This window comes from Trachemys scripta, chromosome 5, assembly GCF_013100865.1.
Source record: "Trachemys scripta elegans isolate TJP31775 chromosome 5, CAS_Tse_1.0, whole genome shotgun sequence".
NCBI lineage: Eukaryota > Metazoa > Chordata > Testudines > Emydidae > Trachemys > Trachemys scripta.
Window position 1 is genome coordinate 51,714,377 of NC_048302.1, and position 26,127 is coordinate 51,740,503.

Consider the following 26,127-nt stretch of genomic DNA (forward strand, 5'->3'; position numbering starts at 1 on the left):
AGAACCCACCCCCCCACCACCTGCCTAAGGCTCTGGGAGGGGGGTTAGGTGGGGGGAGGAGGTCTGGGGTGCAGGTCCTGGGCTGGGGATTAGGGTGCAGGAGGGGTGCAGGGTGCAGGTTCTGGGATAGAGTTTGGGTGCTGGGTGCAGGCTCCAGGCTGGGGCGGAGTTTGGGGGTGGGAGGCGGTGCAAAGGGAGAGGGTGCAGGCTTTAGGAGGGAGTTTGAGGGCAGGAGGGGGTGTGTGGGTTTGGGAGGGAGTTTGGAGATAGGAGGGGATGCAGGGGTGAGGGGTGTGGGTCTAAGGATGAGCGGTTCATGATGCAGGAGGGGGCTCAGGGATGGAGCAGAGGATTAGGGTGTGGGGGATGAGGGCTGGGGCTGAGGGGTTTGGGGCGTTGGAGAGGCTCAGGGCTAGGGTGGAAGGGCAGGGTAAGGGCAGCCTGTCTTCCCATTATTGGATGGGGGCACTAGGACCCAGGGGCAGCAGACAGCAGTTGCTGCTGGCTCTGGCAGTACAAGCAGACAAGGGAGAGGCAGGCAGGGAGGAGGCGGCCCATGGAGGGGGAATGCATGGAGGGGGAGTGGCAGGTGGAGGCCGGGGACCCATCCAACCCTCCCCCGCTCTCTGACTGACCCCCCCCCCGGACTCCCCTTACCATTCTGGTGCCACATGTTTGCAAAACATGCTGCCCGGTGGGTCGGTTTGTGTGTTACACAGGGCTGCAGACAGAGGGAGGGGGAAGCAGGGGAGGGTTCTGGCTGCTGGAGGCCAATGGGAGCGGGTCAATCGGCCCAGCCGCCCAATCAGCAGCTGCACTCTGCATGGAAGGGAGGGAGGGAGGCGAGGGAGGAAAAAAAACCCGGACATTTTAACCTTGTTACCAATTCCTCCCGGACGGCTATTTAGAGACGCAAAAGCCAGACATGTCCGGGGAAATACAGACGGATGGTAACTCTATAAAATACCCATCCCAAGCCTCTGAAAACTTATAACATTAAAACACTAACATCAATTACAAATTAAGACCTTAATATCATCAAAAGAAAACTCCTCCCCAAGCAGAAATACAAACTGATACACTCAATCATTTACTGTCAAGCCAAAACTTGGAATAAAAAGATGTCTTACAACCCGCTTGAAAGGTCAGCAAACAAGCTTTATAAGACCAGTTCCAGAGCTCAGGGCCTCCTCTCCCAAATCTAGTCCAGCTATAGCAACTGCATCAGCAATTCTCAACTGTTAGGATAATATGCAAATTCACACATTGCTTCACAGAGCACAGTCAATACTTCATATTACAAGCAGACACAAACTGGAAACCTATTTTGAATATACTTGCAATCTCAGCTGGTTGAAAATTAAAAATAAAGTTAATGAAAAAAATTGAAACTTTCACGTTGTTTTCATTTTGCAAGGTTCAAAATAGACCCACATGGTTTATTTTTTCATGAACATTATTGAAAACATTAATGTTTTTGTTTCCCAAAAACAGGTAATGGTAAACAATGCTGATAATATCTTCAATACAAATTTCAATTAAAATATAACAAATTTTGCATAACAAAAAAAATTTAGAAAAGACAACTGTTTACAAACTTTTTCAGTTCCAGGGGCCATTTTTCTACAAATCAATTAAGTGAGCAATTGCTTTTTGAACTACTGGAAACTTTCTGCTGGTTTTCAAAGAGACTGTAGGTTCTTGTAAAGCTTACTGCAGTAGCACAGCCTAGAGATCACAACAAACATCAGTATTTACAACATCCGTTCTACATCCGAAAAGAAAGGCCCCAATCTCATTGCCAAACTTAGAAAAACACACTCCTGACCATTACTGCTACCAGAACATCGCTTAGTGCTGGGAGAGACACTAAAGCAGCTAGTTACTAGATTCTGTGAATGTATACAAAGACACTATCACAGCAATTCATTGGTGCAAGCCTTGATTCTCAGGAATGTGCATATTTCTGAATGGTATAAAGGCTAACATCTTCCTCTTCCTCTCTTTCAAAGGGAAAATCTATTAAAATGTGGTGGTTCTATTTCATATGATTGATTTCTTATGAATGCATGAGTCAGGTATTGTTGCCCTTTGGTGTATCTTATTTTCCATTTCTGTGTTCCCAATGCTGTTGCTGGGTTACAGCACTGATAGGAAAGTAAATAAAAGCTGTCACAATAGACAGACACAGCTCCTGCAGCATCATAAGAAGAACAAAATAAAGTGTTTACAAATAAAGTTGACAGAGAATGAAATATTTTCCGGCTTCAGTGTTTGTTTGTTAAATTGGAAATTTAAACATACATGTATAATATATTAAATGGGAGTATTCATTAAATGTCTAAACCAAAGCCTAGTGAAATCCAGCCCTAAATCATTATAAACGAGCACACACACGTTACATGGAAAGCTACATTTTCAGACATGAGTGATTTACTTGCATCTGTAATATCTGTGTACAAATAGGAATCTGGGGTGAAATTTGCCCCATAGAGGTAATCAGAACAAGGCCTATGCAGCACTAAAATCCCACAAGCGCTATTTTGAGTGTTTAAGTGTGACTTTTTAGTAATGCACAGGTTCTCTGCACAAGAATGAGTTTCACCCTCTTTGCATGAAGATTAGAGAATTGTGCAAATAAGCCACTCAAATGCCCAATAAACATATGCAAATGTGGAGTATTTTAGTCACTCATATTTGAAAATGTGGCTCTAAGAGTTTGAAGGAGAGCACATTTGTCGTGTAGATATATAACATTTAAAAGTATGGTATAATATCACCAATTTTGCACAAATTTGCATTTGTAAGTGCCATCAAACATTCCTCCCACATAATCTCCAGCCTCTCAAGAACTGATTTTGGGCATCTTAGAATGAAATACTAAGACACATTTGATAGATGGAATTAAAACCTGCCTTGCATCACAATATTAAACAAGTCTGACAGTTTCAGGCTTAATGACTCATCAGCTTTTAATCACTAGCTCTATTAATGTTTACATGCTAATTTGTTTCTGAAAACCTCTTAAGAACATCCTGGATGCCTTCTGAAACATGACAAGTGAAGCATAAGATGAGGAAAGATATACTGGAAGTCAAAGTGCAACTTAGCACAAAAAGGGAGCAGGTACTACGTATTGCTCCGAGCATATATTTGACGCAAGCTGTAAGTCTTTAGTGCTTGTCAAATAAAACCTGTTTCAATAAACATCATGCACTTTGACAGGTGGATATGATATATGTTCAGGAAGTATTATGCATACATGGGTATAAGCATATCCTGATTCTCAAAGGTTTATTATTATGTATTATTTGTACTGCGTGTGTGTGTGTGTGTGGGGGGGTGCTATTGGCCCCAGTCTGGATTGGGGCCCCATTCCGTACAAATATGTGATAAAAAGATTGTGTCTGTCCCAAAGAGTTTACAATCTAAAGTCCCAATGTGCAAAGAGATACGTGTAAGCAGACCTCTCCCCTAGGCAGAGTCCCATTAATTTTGATGCACAGTATCTTTGCAGTGTCAGCATTTTACATCTGTAATTTTAATTCAGATTAATGGGAACTACATACCTAACTTCCATCTCATTCAGATGAGAAAATCTTACAAAAAACCCACCTAGAAACAAACAAACAAAAGATAAGGATATTTGGAAATTATGCCTAAGAAAACTTAACCCACTCCTTTAAAACTAAAACAATTTTAGAAGAAGAGTCTAACAGCTGTCTGCTTGTCATAACTCACAAGCTAAGAGGGGTCAGACAGGTAATAGAAGAAGGGGAAACGCTAAGAAAAATCCAGGTACTGGGGAAAAAAAAAAGGTTATTGACAATTCAATAAGTGGTGCTCTTTTTTCAAAGTTGCTGTTTAAAAATATATCTACACAGTGTTGTGCTACTGAGGCTGGTGCCTTCATCTGAGACATAAAATTAAGGTTCTGAGCTCTTGTGGATTTTAAAAATGTGATAGTGCTTTCACAGGATATTGCCCACATTCAAATTTGTGTACTTATAGCCTGCCTATCCAAATCCCTTGTGTGGTTTCAGTTAGATACAGTATTCTTCAGTTCTTGTATTAAATTGTTGTGTGATTTGCTGTTAAACAGTAAACAATTCCCACATTCCAGCCAAAAGGTGGATGCTCATCCATAGTGGTAGGTGATTACAATTTTATAGTTTGTACAGTTAGTAGAGGTCATCAGGTACTTTGGGTTCTGTTTAGAGTCAATGGACCAGGAAAATGTTAGAGCCTTCAATGGTGCGATTTCTGCATTTGTATTGCAATTTAGAACAAAATGTCATCAATTTATCAATGTACTGATATAAATTGATCAGTAAGCCTTGACTTTCTTACTTTATATATAAATATAGATAGATAGATAGATAGATACATACATACACACACACACACACACACATACACCAATGGACAAATTCCATTAAACATATCTTTTACCTGTATAAGATGATGCTAAAAATTATATGGAAGTAGTACAGGTAAGGTATTCTGTTCTAAACACTGACAACTGACATATGACACAAATTACACCTTGTGTTGCCTGGGTTGCCTTTGTGGCACCTCTTGTGGCCCATCAAGGCACAACGCACTCAGCTGCAGATCTCTGCTGGTAGGTGACTGTCTCCAAAGCCAGTGCTAGGCATAAACAGACTAAACAATTGCTTAGGCCCCCAAGCACTCAAGGGGAGCCCTTATTCGCTTTTATTATGTGTTTTTGGGTTGGGATATTCTTACTTAGGGCCCCCAATGGGCTAGCATCACCTCTGGCTGTCTCTGTGAGATCCAAGATAACAGACTCTCTGGTCAAGACATGCTTCTCTCCTACCGATTCCAAGGTATTAAGGTCCAAAGGAAAGCAGGGACAAAAAACCCCACAACTCAGAACAGAGTGGTCCGACAAACCTTTGGTGAGACCCCGTCTTTCTGTTTTAGGCTTATCTCCAAACAGTCCATGCTTCTGCTGATTCTTCTAGGTGCTTGTCATCCATTCTAACAGGGGCTCATCTGGCTGGCAAGGCAGCTCAGTCTATGGACTGCAACTAGGCTTCTGTCCCATCAAGAGAAGCAGAGCTCTGTTCTCCTCCCTGGTCAGTCCTGCACAGGGCTAGGTCTTCCCCTTTTAACTCCTCTCTCCAAGCCTGACATTTGAGGCAGTGGGGCCTACAGGCTACCTCCCATTGCCAGTGTGGGGCCTATCTACCCCCCCCTCATCCCTTTTAAGACCATGTGAAGGGAATATGAAAACTTTCTATATTTTCAATAGGATCTGTAGTTATCTGCATTTGGTGCTCTAACTGGTCTGGTTAGTAAGCTAAGAAAAAGTTATTGCTAGCTATTACAATACATCTACACAATGAATTAGGATGAAAAATTAAGTCAGTGGTCTAGGAGCACCTGAAGTTTACTGAGGATTATTATTAGTTTGTCATTATGAGACATGACAGCATTAGTTCTGCTCTATTACAGCAGAGCTGTATATTCATTTATTTATTTACACATTGGGAAATTAGTTTTATAGTTAAGTTTTGGTAGATGCATGTGCTGCCTTGATTTATTTATATTTAAATCTATAAAAAATGCATCTAGCATGAATGTCCCTAAGCACCTGATCATCATTTAAAAAGATTAAACAATATAGTAGCCAAGTCAGACAAAAATTCTCTTGCCACCTAATATCAAATACTCCTAGGGGGATTCTGCGCCAAAAAATTCTAAATTCTGCAAAATGCTACATATTTTGTCAAAATAATGCAATATAATCACACCTGTTTCAATTGTTTTGGTAATGTATTTAAACTACAATACAGAAAAAAGTCACAAGAACTGTTCAGCATTTCATAAACACATGAAACTTAAGTTACAAACACTTGCTAACTAATACCCTGAATTCTAGTTATAATCCTGAATGTTCATTAAAATTACATTACAGAAGACCAAACATTAAAAAAAAAGTAGAATGTAATTTTAAATTGCTCAGACTTTCACACATGCAAGTCATACACTTTTGCTAATCATTGTCCTGGTCCTGGCTGAGTATTTTGGGGAGTGCTTGGTTCTGATTGTCCTGACATTTTATTGACTGGTTGGTAACGGTTTTATTTGCCCTCAAAGTTTTTTTTTTTTTTTTTTTAAATGGGTAAGTAAAATAAATCCTGAGGTGCAATCTAACCCCATTGTGCCACTTTGGCACAGGAAAAAAGTGAGAAAGAACATAGATCTTCCTAGCTGAGGATTCCCTTATTGTCATTTATAAGGCTCCTTTACATCACTCTGGCAACATAGGGGCCTTAAAATTTTCACAGGTTTTATGATCCTGGGGGAATTGACTGAGAATGGGAACAGTTAACTAACAACAGGAACATTAACAATGTTACTAGGTAGGCAGGCAGCTACATTTGTGCCTCAGACAATGAGATCAATTAACTAACAGGCAGGTTGCTATATTTCTGCCTCTAGCCTGCATCGTGCATAATAAAAAGCCGTACCCTTCCACGCCAGCAAGCTGCAGTAGCAAGCAAGAGGGAAAGAGTCTCTCTTTCTCTCTCTTTTGTTGGCACGCATGTACGCCCAGCACCCCCACAGTGATCAACCACACAGGCACGTATGCCCAGTCCACCTCCCCCGTCTCTGAGGCTGCTCCAGGCACGCTGGAACAGACGCGCTGCCTAGGCTGCCAGGGAAGAGGAGCATGTCCCCCGGCAGATTTTTTTTTGCATTTTTCTGTGTGGGAGGCACAGAAAAATGCTGGCCATATGAATTCTGCCCCACCTCCATTAGTCGTTGGAAACACAGCGTAGAACAGATCTTGTTAGCGGAGAAATCAGGAATATTCATCAACGTCCATCTTAGGGGGATCCAGAGCGCAGGGCTTCCCAAGCCCCAACAGGAGACTGACCAGCTTCCAGCAGTTCAGCCTCAGTCACACCTAGCTGTCCTCCTCCTTCCTGTGTCTCCTTCCCGGGCAAACAAGTCACCTGGCCTCCAACTCTCACTTGGTCCTCAAACACTTCTGGCTGATTCTTGCAGAGGATGGGCCCTGGCTATCAGTTGCCAAGATACAGAGCATCAGCCATTGTCTGTGCCCAGGCAGCCAGATGGCAGTCACATCTGCCCTCTAGGGGTCTCTGCAAGTATCACACTCCTTTGTCCCACCACCTAGATACTTGAGTAACACATAGGGGAAACTGAGGCACACACGCATTATTCAGAGAAAACATGCACAACATTCCCACTTTGTCACACACTCTGTCAATGAAGCTAGAGTGATGAGAGACAACCTAAAAAGACGCAAGGGAAAGAAAAGTGCCCAGAGAACATTTCACATCACATTGAAAATTAACACAATGTATCATCATCAGAGAAACCAACTCTTATTTAAAATCTCATCACTTCAGCCCTATATCCTGACTCTACCAAGCATTGATCTTTAACAAATCCCTTCATAACATACTATTTCAGCAAATCACTTCCCAATGCAAAAATGATCGTACACATTTTCTGTAAAATAAGTCCCACAACTAGTTCAATAATTAGTATGAAACCGCATACAATACCAGACAACTCATTGGTAGTTCAAGGAAAACTCACAACAAAAATAAAAATCCTACAGCTGAAATCCTTGTTCATCATAATTCCATAAACACTATCGAAGATTCCATTGTCTCTGAAGCTGGTCCCTTTAACTCAAATCTACCCCGCAGGAGCTGACTTTTAGAGGGGCTGAGCATCCGCAACTCTCATTGACTTCAACTGTAGCTACGGGTGTTCAGCATTTCTAAAAATAAGGCCCCTATTATCACTAATTATTTCTCTCAGAAATAGACCCTTATTAAAACAGAATCCTTCTGATTTCTCTAAAGGAACTTGGTAGCAACTGCTTAATTTCTCAAAGCCTGTATTGAGTGGCAGAAACTCTCAGCTTCCCCATAGGTCACACTAAGTCGATAGCTGGCAGTTAGTGAAGCCTTAAGACATTTCAGTGGAATTAGTTCTACACCCTTCATAAAGTTTTAATGTTGGGTCAAATCCTGACATCTACTCAGGCAAAATACTCATTAACGTCAATGGGCATTTGTCTGAGTATGGCCTTCAGGATTTGGCAGATAATTTTGATGGAGAATAAAGGAAAAAATTGGCTGGCTACTTAGCTTCTTTTATTGTAATAACTTTCTCTGTTACTCAGCATACAAAATATACTCTACAGAAGGTAAACAGTGCTTGTTCGCTCCGCAAACATCTCATCAAGGAACACTACTGCTTAAATATAGTTCTGCAAGCTTAAAAGAATGGACTCTAACCCCAAGGGCCCATAAACATTAGAGCAAAATGGAAAGTGAAACCCTTTACTGCCACTGGAGCAGCAGGTACTTTTTCAGACTGAATTTTGAAGCTTCATTTTGGTTTTATAATAAAATTTGTGACAGTTGGTCATGTGATAAGCCTTCTGGATGAAACCATTCCCTGCAAATCCTATTGCATGCAAACTCATGAGGAACACGTAGGACATCACAAAACTCATTGGCCTTGTTTAGAATTTTGCTTTTTCCATATTGTTGCCTGATCTTTTGATTGTTCATTGATTAGGTTATTGACTTAGTTTGCCCAGTTAGGACTCTGTAATTTGGTAGGTTCTTGTCTCAAGATAAGGCCCACTATTATCAGAATTACTCTAGGAGCCTTGTGGGGCACAGCCATGACAGCAACACTCACACTCAGGGAAGACCTGGTGTAACTGTAAAAGTGTTATGATTACAATGATTAGTCCAATAAATAAAACAATCCAAACAAGTAAAGCAATGTAATATAAAACTGTCAGCAACTGGCACCATTGCCAGGTATATAGACACTCACTGTCATTCTATCCTTGGGGAAAGCGCTAAAGGTTGAGACATATCCTAGTCTAACTCCGGCATGCGGATGAAGAACTCCAACAGCTGTATCTAAGCTGAGACCAGATGTTTTATAGGCCTTGATGGTCCTCCTCATGTATATGTACGCATAGCTCTTCCTCTCTTTAACATATCTTAACTTCCTCACCCTCATAATATTGGGGTGCCCTTATCCTATAGACTAGTATATTAAACTTATTATCATATACATCAGTTTGATTACTATGATAATATTACTTTGCTAATATTCCCCTCCAAAAATACTCAGATAGGTAACTGCGAGAAGGCAGTTTGTACCAATCAGCAGTTTGCAACACTTGTGATTATGACAAAACAATAAATAGTTTTATACCATCTTGTGACTTACGGTTACTGTTAGTTTATTTCAATATGATAACTCTTTGAGCAATTACTCCTACTCAGGCTATAAGGCCTTATACTTATGCTAACTGCTTAAGCTATTCTTATAGGTCTAGACCTATAGGTCTCTTGCATTCCTGCTATCAATTCCGCTCCTTTATCTTATAATTACTGCTATAATTATTACATGGCTACAATACTGGTTAACACACAATTTATTGAGCGAATTTGATCCTTTTTCTTGTTCATTAGCACAACACCAACATACTGCATTTGTTAGAAATTTGTACACTGTCGGAAATTGTTTATTGAATATTTTATGCAAACAAATTACAGCCTGTGGTTTACTTGTTAATAGTTTGCTGCAAGTATTCCTTTGAATATTCAATATCCATAGCCGAATGCTTGAGCTGTGTGACTGGTTACCCCAGGTACATGGTATTGTTTCTATTTCCTTGATCAGCTGACCTAAACTTAATTTCTGCTTATGTTTTATGATTATATAAATCTCAGCTAAGGTTTAAGAATTCATTTTCCACAAGCATTTTACCAAACAAATATTTCCTTAGATGAATATTGATCAAAAGCAAACAAAACAATTGCAAACAGAGCTTAAACAAAATTTTCTTTATAAGTCATTATAATGTTTGTGACTAATTTTTCTCTCTAATCTCTCAGCCCTAAAATCCATGTAAACTCATGCCAGCCAGTTGCACACAAATCTAGCCTACTGTAATGAAAAGGAAACTGAGCCATTTAACTACTTCTCTATCATACCACTTCATGGACCACGTTGACCAAGTTTAAACAGCATGTGCCAAATCTTGGTTCCACTGAAGTCAAAGGAAAATCACCCAATTACTTCAAAGTGACCAAGATATGGCATTATATGAAAAAAGTGTTTTAGTACTATTGAGAATATAGTTCCTAACCTGAAGGCACATCTGTCTAAGCACCATTCTTCTTTGTCAAGTTACAGTGGTTTACCATAGAAGAAATTGGAAATTTTTGAACAGCAGCGCTATGAGTTAAAATGCATGGAGTTTATTATAAAGGGTTAAAAAGAAAAATAAACTTTCTGATTATATATAAACCCCATTATAGTATGACACAATTAGAGCATTTCTCTGGAATATACTTTACCTTTCAACCAAGGACTGTGCACATGCATTCTCTGCAGATGGAGATTTATTGGAACAAATTCTAGTGTCTTTTCTCCTTTACTACAGCTCGATTTGAAAGAAGATCCTAGAAAACAAAAGTTTAAAGAATCATTATCTCAAGCACCCAGCAGATGTTTTGTCTTTTTCTTTAAATGTTAGGACAATACTTGTACGTTAGTGGCATTCTTTAATTTACTTTCAATGTGTAATCGTGTATTAAGAAAAGAATGGTTTGCTAACTGCGTCTCAGCATGCATCCATATTCTAGTCAACAAAACAGCTTTTAATTCACAGAACAATCTAATTTGCTGAGAGACATCGTTCCTGCTGCCTGGAATTGGTCCACAGCATGCTGGAAATGATGCCACAGTTAACATATATTAAGTTTATATTGTGCTAAAAATACAGGCGCATGGAGATATGACAATACATATTTCCACTAGCAAGTAAGAACTTTTGGTTCTTTTTTTAAAGCAAAACGAATGCACTGACTAGAATATTGTTCTTTCCTGAAAGTGAAAACAAAAAACTTTGAATTGTTCACATTTCAGTAGGAATCATTATAAATAAGCCTTCTTTCTAAAATGACGTGATAATAAGCTACTCACAATGTGCTGAAAAGATTTGACTATACACTTCATAATCATCACATCCAAAGTATGAGATTATGAGTAACTAAGTATAGTTATTTTGAATGTTTAAAGGAACACTGTCAATGCTGGCAGGCCAAAAAGCTAATTTACCAACTGATTTTTGATGGTATGTACACATGATGTAGTAGCTTGTAATTTGCCCTTTCTATGCCTGTCTGTTCTTATGATTAGACACTATATTGAAAATTATCATCTGTAGTGCTTGCAGAGAAATGCTATTCTGGCTTTGTTTTTCTAAGACCACACAGGAGTGTGGGCATTTTCCCTTTCCATTCAAAGTCATTTTGGGGGGAAAAAGATTCAGAAATTGTAGCAAAATTACATCTGCAATTTTAAAGGTACCATAAGTCATATTTTGGGTTTGACAATCTTGAAAGTGTTCCTTTAATCCTACATTTTCCTCTAAACAATGAAAATGAAGTAATGAATAAACCAGCTTTGTATATATATGACCACAGAGACTTCTGAATCTATTTTTTTACATGTTAATATCAAGCATCACACTCCTTTTCTTGTTTTTTCCCCCTATAGCCAATAAAGAAGAAAAGGTTAAAGGGCAGGTTAAAATATGCATTTAATTTTATTCTGCATTATCATCTTATTTAACTGAAAAAGTTTAGGGACACATTTCTGAAAATAACATGTGGAAAGATGAATCCCTTTGTGGGAGAGAAGAGTGCAATGTAGTCTATAGGAAAAAAAACGGATTGAGGAAGAAAAAATTATGATAAAAACAAATTAAAACAAATAATGGGTGCTGAGAATGTATACAGGAACCAATAAATACTTTGTTCTACAGAAACATTTTAATATGTTACAAGAAAACATGAGAACTTAATTGACAATTTGTAAAAATGAAAGGAGGAAAGCTATTATAAAACCAGCACTAGGTTTACAGTGAAGGAAATGCCTGTACCGATTTGATTGTGAAGGGGATTGGGACACACACTAATGTTGTCAGTGGAAGACAGGGAAACAACATCACTGACAGTGTAGCTATAAATCAGCAGCACAGGCAGAAAGGTTTCCTCATGATTCTGAGATGTCAGATATTTGGTATTTTCACACTTTATCAATGAAAAACAGTTGGTGGTAATTCCGGCATACTGTACAAGTCTAGCAATTATCATGGAAGAAATACCAAGTACTTTACAGGCTTCAGTTTTCAGACGAGGCTCTAAAGACTCAATTTGACAGCAATCAATGTCTCAAAGGAGGCACTTAGCACCTTACAGTATCTGGCTGTAAGATATCAAAGAGTAATTTTGCATAAATAATTGATATGATGTAGAATGAAATGGAATTTTTTGAGGGGAGTGTGAAACAGAATGAAACATTCTGTCTATGTGTGAAAATATATATATGTATATGAGAGAGAGAGAGAGAGAGAGAGATTCAGTAAATCCAGAGGAAGGGTTAGTCACAGAGCATAATGTTAAGTGTGTGTTTAAGTCTCTGAAGGATTGGGACCCGCATCCGAAGAAGTGGGCTGTAGTCCACGAAAGCTTATGCTCTAATAAATTTGTTAATCTCTAAGGTGCCACAAGTACTCCTGTTCTTCTTTTTGTGGATACAGACTAACACGGCTGTTACTCTGAAACAGAGAATAGTGAAAGTATATTCTTATAGATATAGGACACCTAACTTCACAGCTAAATTAGCTAAATATTATTCCCGGAGTTATAACATTACACATAATGACGTCTGTGTTTTGGGTAAAAAAAAAACTGTTTAGTATTTGAGTGCTGAGAAAACTATTGCTACATTTCTTGAAGAGACTTAAACTATCGATAAAGATGTACCTTTCAGATAATGAAATTACAGTATAAAGGAATAAAAAGTATATCTAAAGATGCATACAAATGGTATGATGCTGTATTGTATTACTTAAGAAATGGTATGTGATGATGTAATTGAAGGCTGCATCATATACTCAAGAGGTTAATGTCAAGGGGTGAGATCCTCACCCCCACTCTAGCCACTTTACACTGTATAATAGGGCTGGAGAATCACAAAGGGGACCTAAAAGCTCTATAATTGGACAGAGGAGGATTCCCTTGGGATAGGAACTATAGACAGCTGCCTCTTCAGGGGCACCTTGCAAGCACTGGCACATGGGTGTGCCAGGAGATTCCAGGCAGGCCTGCAGCCCCGGAAACTGTCATAATTCAGACAGGGGCCTAAGTTACACCAGGGGCCTCTCTAGTCCCTAGACAAGCCCAGGATCAGATAGGCACAAAAGTGGCTTAAAGCCACCTTAGTACTCCCGACCCCCCACCCCCAGGCTGAAGTTGTGCGCAATGTCTCTAAAGGGTATATCTTGACTGCAGAATTTATTTGGACAAGCCCCCTCTTGTTCACATATCCAAGGCACTTGAATGAAGTGGTGCTTCCAAATGGGGCTAGCTAACATGGCTAAACATCTGGGTTAAAGCCCTGGTTCCTCTTTCATGCAGATTGGTAACCCAACCACTTTGCAGTGAGGATGCAGGCTAAATCCCTTGAATGCATGATAGTCCTCTATTGTAGCCTTCCCACAATTCCCCATGGGTGCCCAGAATGACAGAAAAGTTCCTTTATAATTCACTGAGACAGAATCATAGAGTGGTTCACCTTATTGCAGCACATACTAACCATCGGAGGTGCCCCCCAGAAGTCCTAGTGACACACACTGGGGAGGGCAGCACAAGTGAGGACACAGTAACTCAGGTATGGCTCTGCAGTATGGCTGCTCAAACTCAAGCTAGGCTAACCTGCAAATCAGCCAGGCTAACTCTGAAGTGGAGACATACCCTTAGAGGCACAACACTGAATCTCAGCCAAGGCTTCATGGGCAAGCATTCCCTGACTTTTGGAGCCGTAAGTGGGCAACGCATACATCTAAACATACATTTTTGGAGCTTGATCCTGCACGGTCTCAGAGAGTAGAATGCAGGTTTGGGGTCTCGGTATGGAATATTATATATTTATTACTTATGCAGTGCGCAAAAGTGTGCAAGGACTTTCAGAGCAAATACAGAGGTATGATCCCTAACCTGACGAGCTTATAATGTGATGTAATAAGTGAAAATAAAAAAATAATACGGAAAATGAGATGAAGAAATGCAAAGGTCACAGCAAAAGATTATACAGTTACTTGACTACGGTGTCTGCACACATCTCAATGGTTCCACTAAAGTCAGTTTTTTAAAACAGTAAATTAAGTCACTTTTTGAAGGCAACATTAAATAAGTATATTTTTATGCATGTCAATCAAATATCTTTCAGTGGTAGATTAGCACTAAAAGATCTTGAAGAAATAGTGAGTTTTAAGGAGGGATTTGAGTGTTAACCTTCCACTTATTATCTGTTCATACTTTATTTACCATCTTCATTTTATTAGTTTTCTTTTTGTATCTTTGTTGCATATGCTTCTTTTGTTCTCATAAATAACCTTAGACTCTATTATCTGGTTTTATAATCTCAGAGCACAGTTAAGACCGATAAATAAAAATCATCAATGCACTCAAAGACAGTTGGCATGTTACCAATTTTTCAAGATTTATGTTTAATATGCTAGTGTCTTTTTTATCTTGAAAGGTTATTTGAATGTTTTCTTAGAAGTACTTTTTTTTTATTGACTTCATAAAATTCTGTGTTTGTTGCTTTGTGTATGATGATATATGGGACACCTTCAAAATGTAATTAACAAAATATTTCAAAAACTGTGTCTCAGCTCGAACAAAGGAACATAGGAATTGCCATAATGAATCAGACCAGTGGTTCATCTATTGCAGTATCCTGTCTACAATAATGGCCAGTACCAAATAGTTCAGAGGATGGCAGATGAACCCTTTGTCTAATGCAACCTCTTAACCACATACCTGCAAACAAGTGACTCTCTGATGTTTATACAGCATCTAGTCCAATGGAAAGCTATTCTGAACAGATGTTCTTTGGGGGGCAGGAGTGTAAAAAAGAGAGAGAGAGAGAGAGAGTGTGTGCGTGTGTGTAAGTAAATGAAATCCACCCTCAGGTGTTATAGTATGCTCAGTATTGAACAGGAAAAAGGAAGAATGATAAAAAGTGAATTTTTCATCCATTAACATTTTGGAGAAGAAAGACTTGTCTCTGAAATATTTTACACAAGGTAGCAATTATGTCATAATTACTTGTGTCCAATTCAGCATACAGATGGAGATTACTCTGCTGTGCATTATTTGAGGTAAACATTCATTTTAAAACTGTGGTTACTCCATTTTTCTCAGCATACACAAGAGGCAGTTTCATTAGCTAAAACAGAAGGTACTAGAGATGGAACTGGGCAAATACTTTTAAAAAATCTCAAATCTTTGATTGGAATTTTTAAATGAATTTTCGATGACTGTTCATGCTCCTTTGATATTTACTTTCCACAAATATTCTGGGCACGCTCCCTGTACCCCACAGAGATCCATTGATTTCAATGGGGGTCTGGAGTCAGCCCATGCATAGCAAGTTGTAGAATTGGACCCTTAGCAAGCACATTTACTGCTGGGATTGTTTGCTGAAATAGCAAGCTTTATGTGACTCATGCAGCATAGTCTGGAAAGCAAATTTCAAAGTTATAGTTCTGTCTATTGGCACCTGAAACCTGCTTGAAAGCATTCCACTCATTCAGAGAGAAAGCAGAAACAACTCTGTCCATTCAGAACACATTGAAATTTTAAATATTAAATATTCGTAACAAAACTACCCAGAAACAACCTATGTGCCCAAACTTAATTTACAGAGATTATCAGAGGCATTAAACAAGTATAATAAACAAACAGTAAGGATATTCAGCCAATAATACTGAACGTCAGATAAATTAGAAAAAATTAGAATCTGTATGTGGACAAATAGTGAATCACCAACAAATGTGTAATTGAAGGAGTTAATTATTATGCATTAATCGCTCAGCTCTTATTTGGTGTATCGCATTGCTGGTGGAGAAACTGGCCACTTTCCCATGCATACGGTGCACAGCAAATTTGTCACAGATGTTGTACTGGGTTTGCTGGCACATGGACAAACCCCCCTCTTTAGGCATTGCAGTCTATGGGAAGAATGGTGTGTAGTATGTTTACAGAGCCAGCGCCAAGCCAGCTATCCTTTGCACTTCACACCAGCACATAATGCCTCCTGTATGGCAAAAGTAGAGTTGCAAATAGCTGCACTTTTGGACCCCTGGTGGTAACGCACAGAAACTGTCTGATGATAGGTTGCCCATCCTAGGAGTTCAATGCTTTCCTGGATGTGGGCAATGTCTCTAACACATCAGGGAGGGGAAATATGGGATCTGCTGCTGGCTGATACACCCTCAACAGATGTTCTTGAAAAGGTGGCTGCATTTTGTTGTTACTCTTTAATATCTTTAGTGACTGATTGGCTGCAATGAACAAGCTTTGTGGACTACTTGTAGGATACTGTATGTGCAGTAATGATCTGGATGTCAGCTACACCTACTGTCCCATGTGGTTTACTCACTTGTATGATTATGAACCATGCAAATCCTGAAAATGAACTGAGGTGCATGAAAGGTAGTGCAGACTTCACTTTTTGCCAGGAAATGTTCTCAGAAGTAGGGTGCGTATTAGTATCTCAGAAATGTTGGGAGAATAAGCTACTAAATTTTTTTGAAGTTGTTTGTGTGGCAATTATATGCACAAATTTTAGTAACATTTGACAGGATTTGGGCATGTAACTCCTAACTGAACCCCTTTGCAATATGCAACTTGTACATACAATATACAATCTCTCCTCTTCACCCAACAACTACTCCCATTGTGAATTGTGTTTAATTCTCTTTGAATACACGAGAGTGAAATGTTCATTATACAAGATACTCATTACCTCTGAAGGAGGATAGAGACTATTTCCATACCTGTATGTTTCCCAAGATCTGCAAGAGTGTCTTGGTACATGTTCAGCATCTGTTCACAGTGTGCAATAACATTTTTACGCATATTGTCCCAATGTGGAGCAAGTTCTCCGAGCTCTTTTAGGTCCTGATTCCTGCATCAAAAGGAAAAAAAGATGGCATTAGCCCAAATACAGTATGTTAAGTAGGGTCATGAAGCGATTAAAAAAATTAATCACGATTAATCGCACTGTTAAACAATAATAAAATCCCATTTATTTAAATATTTTTGGATGTTTTCCACATTTTCAAATATATTGATTTAAATTACAACACAGTATACAAAGTGTACAGTGATTATATTTATTTTTGATTACAAGTATTTGCAGTGTAAAAAAAACAAAAATAAATAGTATTTTTCAATTCACCTAATACAAGTACTGTAGTGCAACTACTTTATCATGAAAGTTGAACATACAAATGTAGACATGTACAAAAAAATACATTCAAAAATAAAACAATGTAAAATTTTAGAGCCCCCAAGTCCACTCAGTCCTACTTCTTGTTCAGACAAACAACTTTGTTTACATTTACAGGGGATAATGCTGCCCGCTTCTTGTTTACAATGTCACCTGAAAGTGAGAACACGTGTTCGAATGGCACTGTTGTAGCGGCATCGCAAGATATTTGTGTGTTAGACGTGCTAAAGATTCATATGTCCCTTCATGCTTCAACCACCATTCCAGGGGACATGCGTCCATTCTCCAACAATGACCCATATCAGTTGCTTCAGGAAGAAGCCCTGCAATAGGCTGTTAGGAGGACACTTTCAGGTGTCCTCTTAACCCTCAGTAATGAGAGATTGGCTCATGTCCGAAGCTTACGGGTTTATATTCCTTCCAAAGTGCTTGGCTTTTGGTACTGATTATTATTTATGCAAATATACTCCCTGTAAATGTCTAGGGTTTTTTTGCATCCTGCTAAACACTTGGCCTCTGATATGTTGTGGTGATGGGTTCCTCAGGCTAATTATTTTTGTATGAAAGAGTATTTCCCTTTACTGGGTCTGGTTTTACCACCTTTCAGTTGCATTGGATGTCCCCTTGTTGGATTATCATTGTCCCATTGATTATTTTGTTTACTTTTATCTTATCTCCTCACATTTATCTCTTCTATAATCCCAGTCTTTGCATCTTCTCTTCATATAAGAGTCTGTCCTTGCCCCTAATTCTTCTCATTTCAAGTCTTTGTCTCTATTTCTACTATAATCTTTTTTAAGATGGAGTGACCAACACACAGTATTCCAGATGAGGGTGTGCCATTGACTTCAAAAGAGCATAATATTTTCCATTTTATTCTCCAGCATGTACCTTATGCATCCTAATATTCTGTTTGGTGTTTTTAACCATCATTGAGCATTGCATGGAGGTCTTCATTGAGCTCCCCACAATGATAGCCAGGGTGAAAGCCTGTCCCGATTGAAGTCAGTGATAGCTTTGACATTGACTTTATTTCATCCTAGGTTTTTTCCATGACTTGATCTAGTTAATTGAGAACCCAATAATGTGTATGAATAGTTCAAAATATTCCCTTCAAATTCCCATTACTTTGTATGGTCAGTACTGAATATGTTTCCTCTAGAGAACTTTAGACTTCTAAGCAATTCTGGCATTCTCATAGTCATGGGAATAAGAAAGTGACTTTTGCTATTATTATGGTCATTACAGTGGTAGCACACTCTAGACACTAAACAAATAGTAAATATATTCATAATAAAGGATATTCTCCATAACTATTTCAGCTACCTTTACTTAAAATCCTGCATCCACACTAGTAATCATCCATGTATATTTGAAAGTCAAAATGCAGAGTATTAGTCTGGACATTCCTTTTGAGCCATGTGGAACAGGGATGGTCAGAGTTTACCTAACCAAGAGCCAAACTGGAAACTTGTCACAAGAGCAAGGGCTACGTACCGTTTTACACTATGGATCAGACTGCAGTCACTCTAATGCAGTCACTCATGGATTGCATTATTAAAACAAGCGTAGCCATGTGATCCTTATAAAACTCTGAAAAGCACACTTTGGTCACCTTTGGTGCAGGAGTTCAGTAGGAGAAATGGAGATGTTTGTGTGTAGGCAGAAAGACAACAGTTGCAAACTAACCTGCATGTAAAGGTGAGGGGACACTTGAAAAGTCTGCACTTTCTGTCAGGGTGGAAAGGTAGGAAAACCTGCAGTTGAGTTGGAGTATTGTGAGGCCAGTAACTCTCTCAGGCAATGGTGTCAGCACACCAGTGGTCAAGCCATTGTTCAGGGTTTTTTTTTTTTAAGGCATCACAGTGAGGGAGGATTTTGAAGGAAGATTTTGAGGTAGCTTTGTGGATGTTTACAAGGAGCTCCTCCAAGAGTAAGGGACAGTATGGGAGAAAGCACAAAAGTGCTTGTTTTGAAAATTTAACAAGTGGGCAATGGAGACTGGCATCATGGGCCTATCAGAGGCAGGAGTCAACATCTTGATAGTGAATAGGAAATGATAGGGTGCAGCTAGGCATTGAAGAGCCTTGAAAGTGAAGACAAGTATTTTATATGTGTTATGATTAAGGAGGAGGAGCCAGTATAGGGATGTGAATGGACTAGAAGAATAATCTTTGCAGCAGCATTCTGCATGGATGTGAGCAGGGCAAGATTGCATTTGTCAGAGCTAGAGAGAAGAATGTTGCCATAACTGACACATGAGATGATCAGAGCCTCGATGGGAGTTTTAGCTGTGTGGATAGATATGAAAGGTCTTATCTTAGACCTAGTCTACACTACCCCTGCTGGTTGATCTAAGCTATACAATTTGAGTTATGTTAGTAGCGTAACTCAAGTTGACATAGCTTAGATCTACTTACCCCGGGGTCCACACTACGCTATGTCAATGGGAGATGCTCTCCCGCCAACATGGTTCTGCCTCTTGTTGAGATGGAGTACAGAAATCAATGAGAGAGCGCTCTCCCATCAATTAAGCTTGTCTTCACTAGACCTGCTAAATCGATGCAGCTGCATGTAATATGTAAAACTTCCATGCTAAACTCCAGATGAGCATCATGCTTCATATTTATTTTGGTAAAAGATATCATGAGTCCTGTAGGCCCTATTAGGGGACACCATGGGCAGGTGTCTTCTTTGCCTTGTACTTATATTCCCCCAAATTCATTGTCTGTACTTAGACACAGTATAACCATCCATGACTTGTTTTTCTTGTGTGCTGCTTCCCTGTTGACAATAATTCCATATACAAATACTCATCCTTTGTATTAGCTTACAACCTTAATTTACATCGGGGGGGGGGGGGTAGAATAAACATAGATTGTCTGCCAGACAATCTGTTTGTTTGTTTTTTATTTCTGCTGGTGACTCATACCTTGATATAGACTTTAAAAATGTATTTTTAGTATATAAACTTAACTCCTTACATAGTATCTCTACATACATTTTACAGTGATATTACTAACCAACATGACCCTGGCTTTCATTTAAGACCTCACCTCACATTCTTTGGTGAATTAGAATGTACAGACCCAGAATCAGGAGATTCCCGTAACCAGCCACCTTCCAGTTGGCATTAAGAGGCTCTCGGATCGTGTTCATCTATCCACTCATAATAACCATTTTAGGGTCACTGCAATCAGGCATGAGTTAGAGCAGTCTTGAAGTGGATCTTACTTGCAGTAGCAACTGAATAAACCTTCAGGCAACTCTAGCATTTGGGAAGAGGTACGGGAGGGGAAAAGAAAGGTGGTGGAGTTGAGCCAGACTCAAGGATTGGACCCATAACCTTTAACAAAATGTAGGTTTTGTAAAATGAAGAAGTTCTTCATAACTTATTAAGCTAAATCCTATAGCCCTTATTTAGGAAAAAAACACAAGGATTTGGCCCCACATTAATAGACATGTTTATTTTAAGTGTAATTGAAACAGGTTTTTTTTTAATGCTGACAACCAAAGCACTGCAGTGTTCTGTTAATATATGTGACCCAGAAAGTGAAACTGGCTAGAATCTGACCAGTGTAGTTTTACCATTCACATTGAGTAAAAAAGTAAATAGTATAATTAGATAAATGTAAATGAGATCATTTATCTTCATTTTCACAATCTAAGATGTGATAGGTAACACTGGTAATTAAATTATTTTTTTTAAAAAGAGCCCAATCCTACCTCCACTGACATCAATTTGAGTTTTGCTGTTGACTTCGGGAGCAGATTTATACCTGTATAAATTTAGACACTTTTAAAATCAAATATAAAAAATAATTATGGCAAGAAATTAGTTATTTTTAAAAACCTGTTATGAATCAATGGCAAGTGGTCATTGTTCTCTGGGGACTGTTAAAATCATTTTGGTGTTTTGTTTTGCTTTGTTTGTTTGTAAGTATTTCAACTTCAGGGGGGAAAAGTGGTTCTCTGGGAGCCCTCACTGAATTAGTCTCTCCACTTCTAAGGACTGTACAGTAGCAATTCACATAAGGCATTGGTGGGAGTGAGCAAAACTGTTTCAGCAAATCAGGAATTTTTCTTCTGAACAACTCAATCTGGTGCAGAGCCAAGATCTTTAACTTTCTGTGCTATTGAAAGTTGTGCATTTCTTCTGTTGAGCAGTGGCCCCAAAATTAAAACATTAATGATAACTGTGGGATAAACTCAAGTGGCAGGTGGGGAAAAAAGTACCAAAAGCCCAATACACTGTAGCTATTCTTGTTTGTGTAGGATGGTAAAGTGATCTCAATTTCATTCAAGTGAGCCCTCAAAAGAACATACAGGACAACAGATAATTTGCCAAAGGATTTCCTTTCGGATTTTTAGTGACATATATGGTTTCCGCAATGCTGATGTTTTGACCTAGTGAATGTAGCTGCAAGGCTGAAGATTAAGCAGAATGAATCCTGATTCAACAGTTGATATCTGTGGGGCGGAAGGGGAACGATGGTTGCCAGTTAAGCTATTTGGTTTTTGAACATTTATTCATGTGTGTATGAATACATATATATTTTTCAGAATAAATGTAGTTATGATAATAGTCTGGCTGACACCATTGGAAACTAAAGTACTTACTATTTGCTGATCTTTGTCCATTACTTTGGCAGTTAACATATTTTCACAAAATACTGCTAGCAGCCAGTGAGCTCACCCGCATTAAAGGAGAGAAAATAGCTCAATTCTCATGCTGATGCATTAATGCCAGATGAACACTTAACAAAAACACCAAAGTGAACAGCACCCTTATTCACACAGTTGGTATTAGTGTTCTTTATTAGGTGTCCATTAGCAATTGGACTGAAACCAGTTCATTTCACATAGACTACGAAACAGACATGAAATGGTAATGACTTTTGTTCTCTAGTAATCATTAAATACCTATTTGAAATATTATATAAAGAATAGATTAGCAGTTTATAAAACATTAAATATTGGTTTTCTAAATTAGGCCCTTTTCTTAAAATTAGGGCTGTCGCTTAATCGTGATTAATCGCACTGTTAAACAATAGAATACCGATAATTTTTTTGGGATGTTTTTCTACATTCTCAAATATATTAATTTCTATTACAACACAGAATACAAAGTGCTCACTTTATATTATTATTTTTGATTATCATTTTTACAGTGCAAATATTTGTAATCAAAAGAAATAGTATTTTAATTCACCTCATACAAGTACTATAGTGCAATCTCTTTATCATGAAAGTGTAACTTACAAATGTAGATTTTTTTTTGTTACATAACTGCACTCAAAAACAAAACAATGTAAAACTTTAGAGTCTACAAGTCCACTCAGTCCTACTTCTTGTTCAGACAATCACTAAGACAAACAGGTCTGTTTATTTTTACAGGAGATAATGCTGCCTCTTCTTATTTATGTCACCAGAAGTGAGAACAGGCATTTGCATGGCACTTTTGTAGCATGGCACTTTTGCAAGGTATTTACATGCCATATATGCTAAATATTTGTATGCCCCTTCATGCTTCTGCCACCATTCCAGAGGACATGCTTCCATGCTGATGATGCTCATTAAAAAAATAATGCGTTAAATAAATTTGTGACTGAACTCCTTGGGGGAGAATTGTATGTCCCCTGCTCTGTTTTACCTGCATTCTGCCATATATTTCATGATGTAACAGTCTCGGATGATGACCCAGCACATGTTGTTCATTTTAAGTGAACAACATTGACAAAATGCAGAGAAGGTACCAATGTGAGATTTCTAAAGAGAGCTACAGCATTCGACCCAAGGTTTAAGACTCTGATGTGCCTTCCAAAATCTGAGAGGGACGAGGCGTGGTGCATGCTTTCAGAAATCTTAAAAGAGCAACAGTCCGACGTGGAAACTACAGAACCCAAACCACCAAAAAAGAAAATCAACTTTCTACTGGTGGCATCTGACTCATGATGATGAAAATGAATATGCATCAGTCCGCACTGCTTTGGATTGTTATCGAGCAGAACACAGCAACAAGTGCAGTGACACTTCTGATTGCAGTGTAGACATACCCTCTGTTACAAGTAGTGTTGGAAGGATTCGATTTTTATCAGTAAATATTGGTAATATCAATTTCACCATACCCAAACCAATGAAAATATCTCAATCAATAATAATTAAAATTCACAGATAGGCAAGAAAAATGCTGTTTGATTAGGCATGTAACATGTGATGTTGATAATTTCTGCTTTAACAGTTATAAAACTTTAAATCTTTTTTAATCTTAATGCTTAGTATCATTACATAATTATTGCCTACCCCCTCAGAATTTCCTGCAACTGTGAACATTTTAACCAATAAAAATTAAAAAAATGCTTAAAACATCACTATCCATCAAAATTATAAAATGTAAAAATTGTATTCCACCAAGCTTAATTATATGGAAAAAGCAGAGTTCCTCTACCACATTGTTTCTAGATCACATATATCATCTAGGTGCATATCCCTTTTTCTTTTAGTGTTAGAAAAATTGTAACATTCTATGATTGGATAGTAGATGATGTCAGTGGGTGCTGGATCTATATATATACACACAAAGGACAGAATTTGACTCTTATTTTCTTTACATGAATAGCTGCAAAAAGTGCACATAGAGAGGAACATCTGTTCCTCCTGGTGTAAAACTCTGTATTAAAGTGAAATACATCACTGTATCTTGCATTTCAAAAGTGTTCTATTAGAGATCTTTGAGTTTCTCAGTTCTCAGACTCTTTCAATGGTGACTACCATTCAAGCTCTGCTACTTCAACAATTAAAACAGGGACTGTGCTTCTTCTATATCCTCTTCTCAAAAATACTCCACTAATCAATGTGCTTTGAAGGGAAACTACATATTTCTTTCCCCACCCTATTTTCTCTCTCTAGATTGGCAGCAAAGAATATGTTTAGCATTTCATGCCCTCCTGTATTGGTGTATGGTAAAAGTAAGCTTATCTGCAGATAACGCTATCACACAACAAATCATAGCATTAGAGACCACTTTAAGGCATTGTAATTTTTTTTTTTTTTTGCAGTAAATATATGCTGCTTTCTAGTGTTATTTTTTTAAGGCAGCTCTGAAAATTCCTCCTTGCTTTTCACAGCATTAACCTTTGTCCTCTTGCTCATAATTAGCTTTGGAGCAAAGAGTTACATAATTTTGGTAAAATTATTATCTTGTGTCCTTTAGACTCTAGTAAAAGGGGTTGTCTAAAGACCAGAGGTGCTATTCATTGACAGCAATCAGTTTAATTTACGACAGGACTATTTTTATTCTCTTATACCATTTCTCAATAGATAGGTAGAAGACAGGGTTTTTCTCCAATCCACTGTTTATCAGAAAAGACATGCATATACATGTGCACTAACATCTTTTCAATGACTGCACATTTTGATGCTTTAAAAAATATGGACAAAGAAAATCATTGTCATTATGGTAGAGAATTACCTAGAATAAGGTTTTTAAAAATCCTTAAGTGGGCACACAAAGAAGTCTTGCAAAGTACTAAAAAGTCATGAAAAATGTCCTCCACACAGCCTTTTCATCCTACTCCTTCTGCTGTGGCTTCAATCTCTTCTGTTCTCAATGCAATGGCTCAAGGGACACATTTTAAATCATCACATGCCAAATTCAAGAAAATTTATACCAATTCCCAAAAGACTGAAGAGATGCTGAGGGTCTCCGAAAAACAAAACAAAAAACAAAGACAAATGATCAGTTTCTCTATCACACTTGAGTATTAAAGAGGGAACATAGAAAAATACATTGTTTCAGAACAGGGTCTGAACTTCACCGGTATTCTGTGACGTTCTAAGAAAGAATTAAGACAACAGACAAATGCATTATGAAATATTTCTTTTAATGGCTACTATACATGTTCGTACAAGAAAAGTGTACTGAAGGTAGAAGAGAACAGATGTGCCTAATGTAGAAGGAAAGCTTGATTGCTCTATCTTTGTACACTGGAAAGAGGGTTCAAGGAAAGTTCAGCACTTCATTCGTGTAATTTGTTTATGGATTGTGACCAGAAACACTAAGGGCCAAATTTATCTCTGGCATAAGTGGGTGCAACTCCCTTTCAGTCAAGGCTAAATTTGGTTCCCAAGGATTAACAGAGATTCTAGTGGTAAACTTGTAAAACATATGCTGAAAAAAGCTTCTATTGTAGTATCCTCATTCTCTTGCCATTCTTATTTACTATCATCACAAGCTATGTTTCACTATTGGAGAGTTGTACTGTGTAGCTGTTGAGTTTTTTTTGCAGAATTTATCATACTTAACTGAACATACCTTCCTTATCTGCAATCAAGTTTGAAAAACTAATTTGCTTTTTTTTTAAAAGAAAGATGGACATAAGCAGAAACAAACATCAATTTCCTTCAGATCCTACCTAAAATCTGCCAAAAAATACTACCACAAAGCAGAAGAAATAAACACCACAAACTGGAATCACACCATAAAACCATACAAAAAAAAATGTGAAACTGAAGATATTTGCTGGTGTACAACACAGAAACACAGTCTTAATAATAACCACCACAGATCTGCAAACAGGAAAGCAGATGATCAGGGATGAATCCGCTAAAGTTTATATATTATATATAAATAAAAGATCTCTCCTGGGAGGGCCTGCTCAACCCTCCTCGCTGAGTGACTTGAGTAGAATCATCCTTCAGCTCAGAACC

General features: G+C 38.3%; 1 protein-coding gene across 3 annotated transcripts in view; it reads right to left on the reverse strand.

Annotated features, from left to right (window-relative positions):
- The window catches only part of INPP4B (inositol polyphosphate-4-phosphatase type II B), a 301,350-nt gene that overhangs the window by 133,907 nt on the left and 141,316 nt on the right, over nucleotides 1-26,127 (reverse strand). For all 3 annotated transcript variants that reach the window (XM_034771368.1, XM_034771367.1, XM_034771370.1), the window contains 2 exons: nucleotides 16,964-17,094; nucleotides 10,407-10,511 (listed from right to left, as the gene is read on the reverse strand). In XM_034771368.1, coding sequence (XP_034627259.1) covers nucleotides 10,407-10,511; nucleotides 16,964-17,094 — 236 coding nt within the window. The remainder of the gene's footprint in view (nucleotides 1-10,406; nucleotides 10,512-16,963; nucleotides 17,095-26,127) is intronic.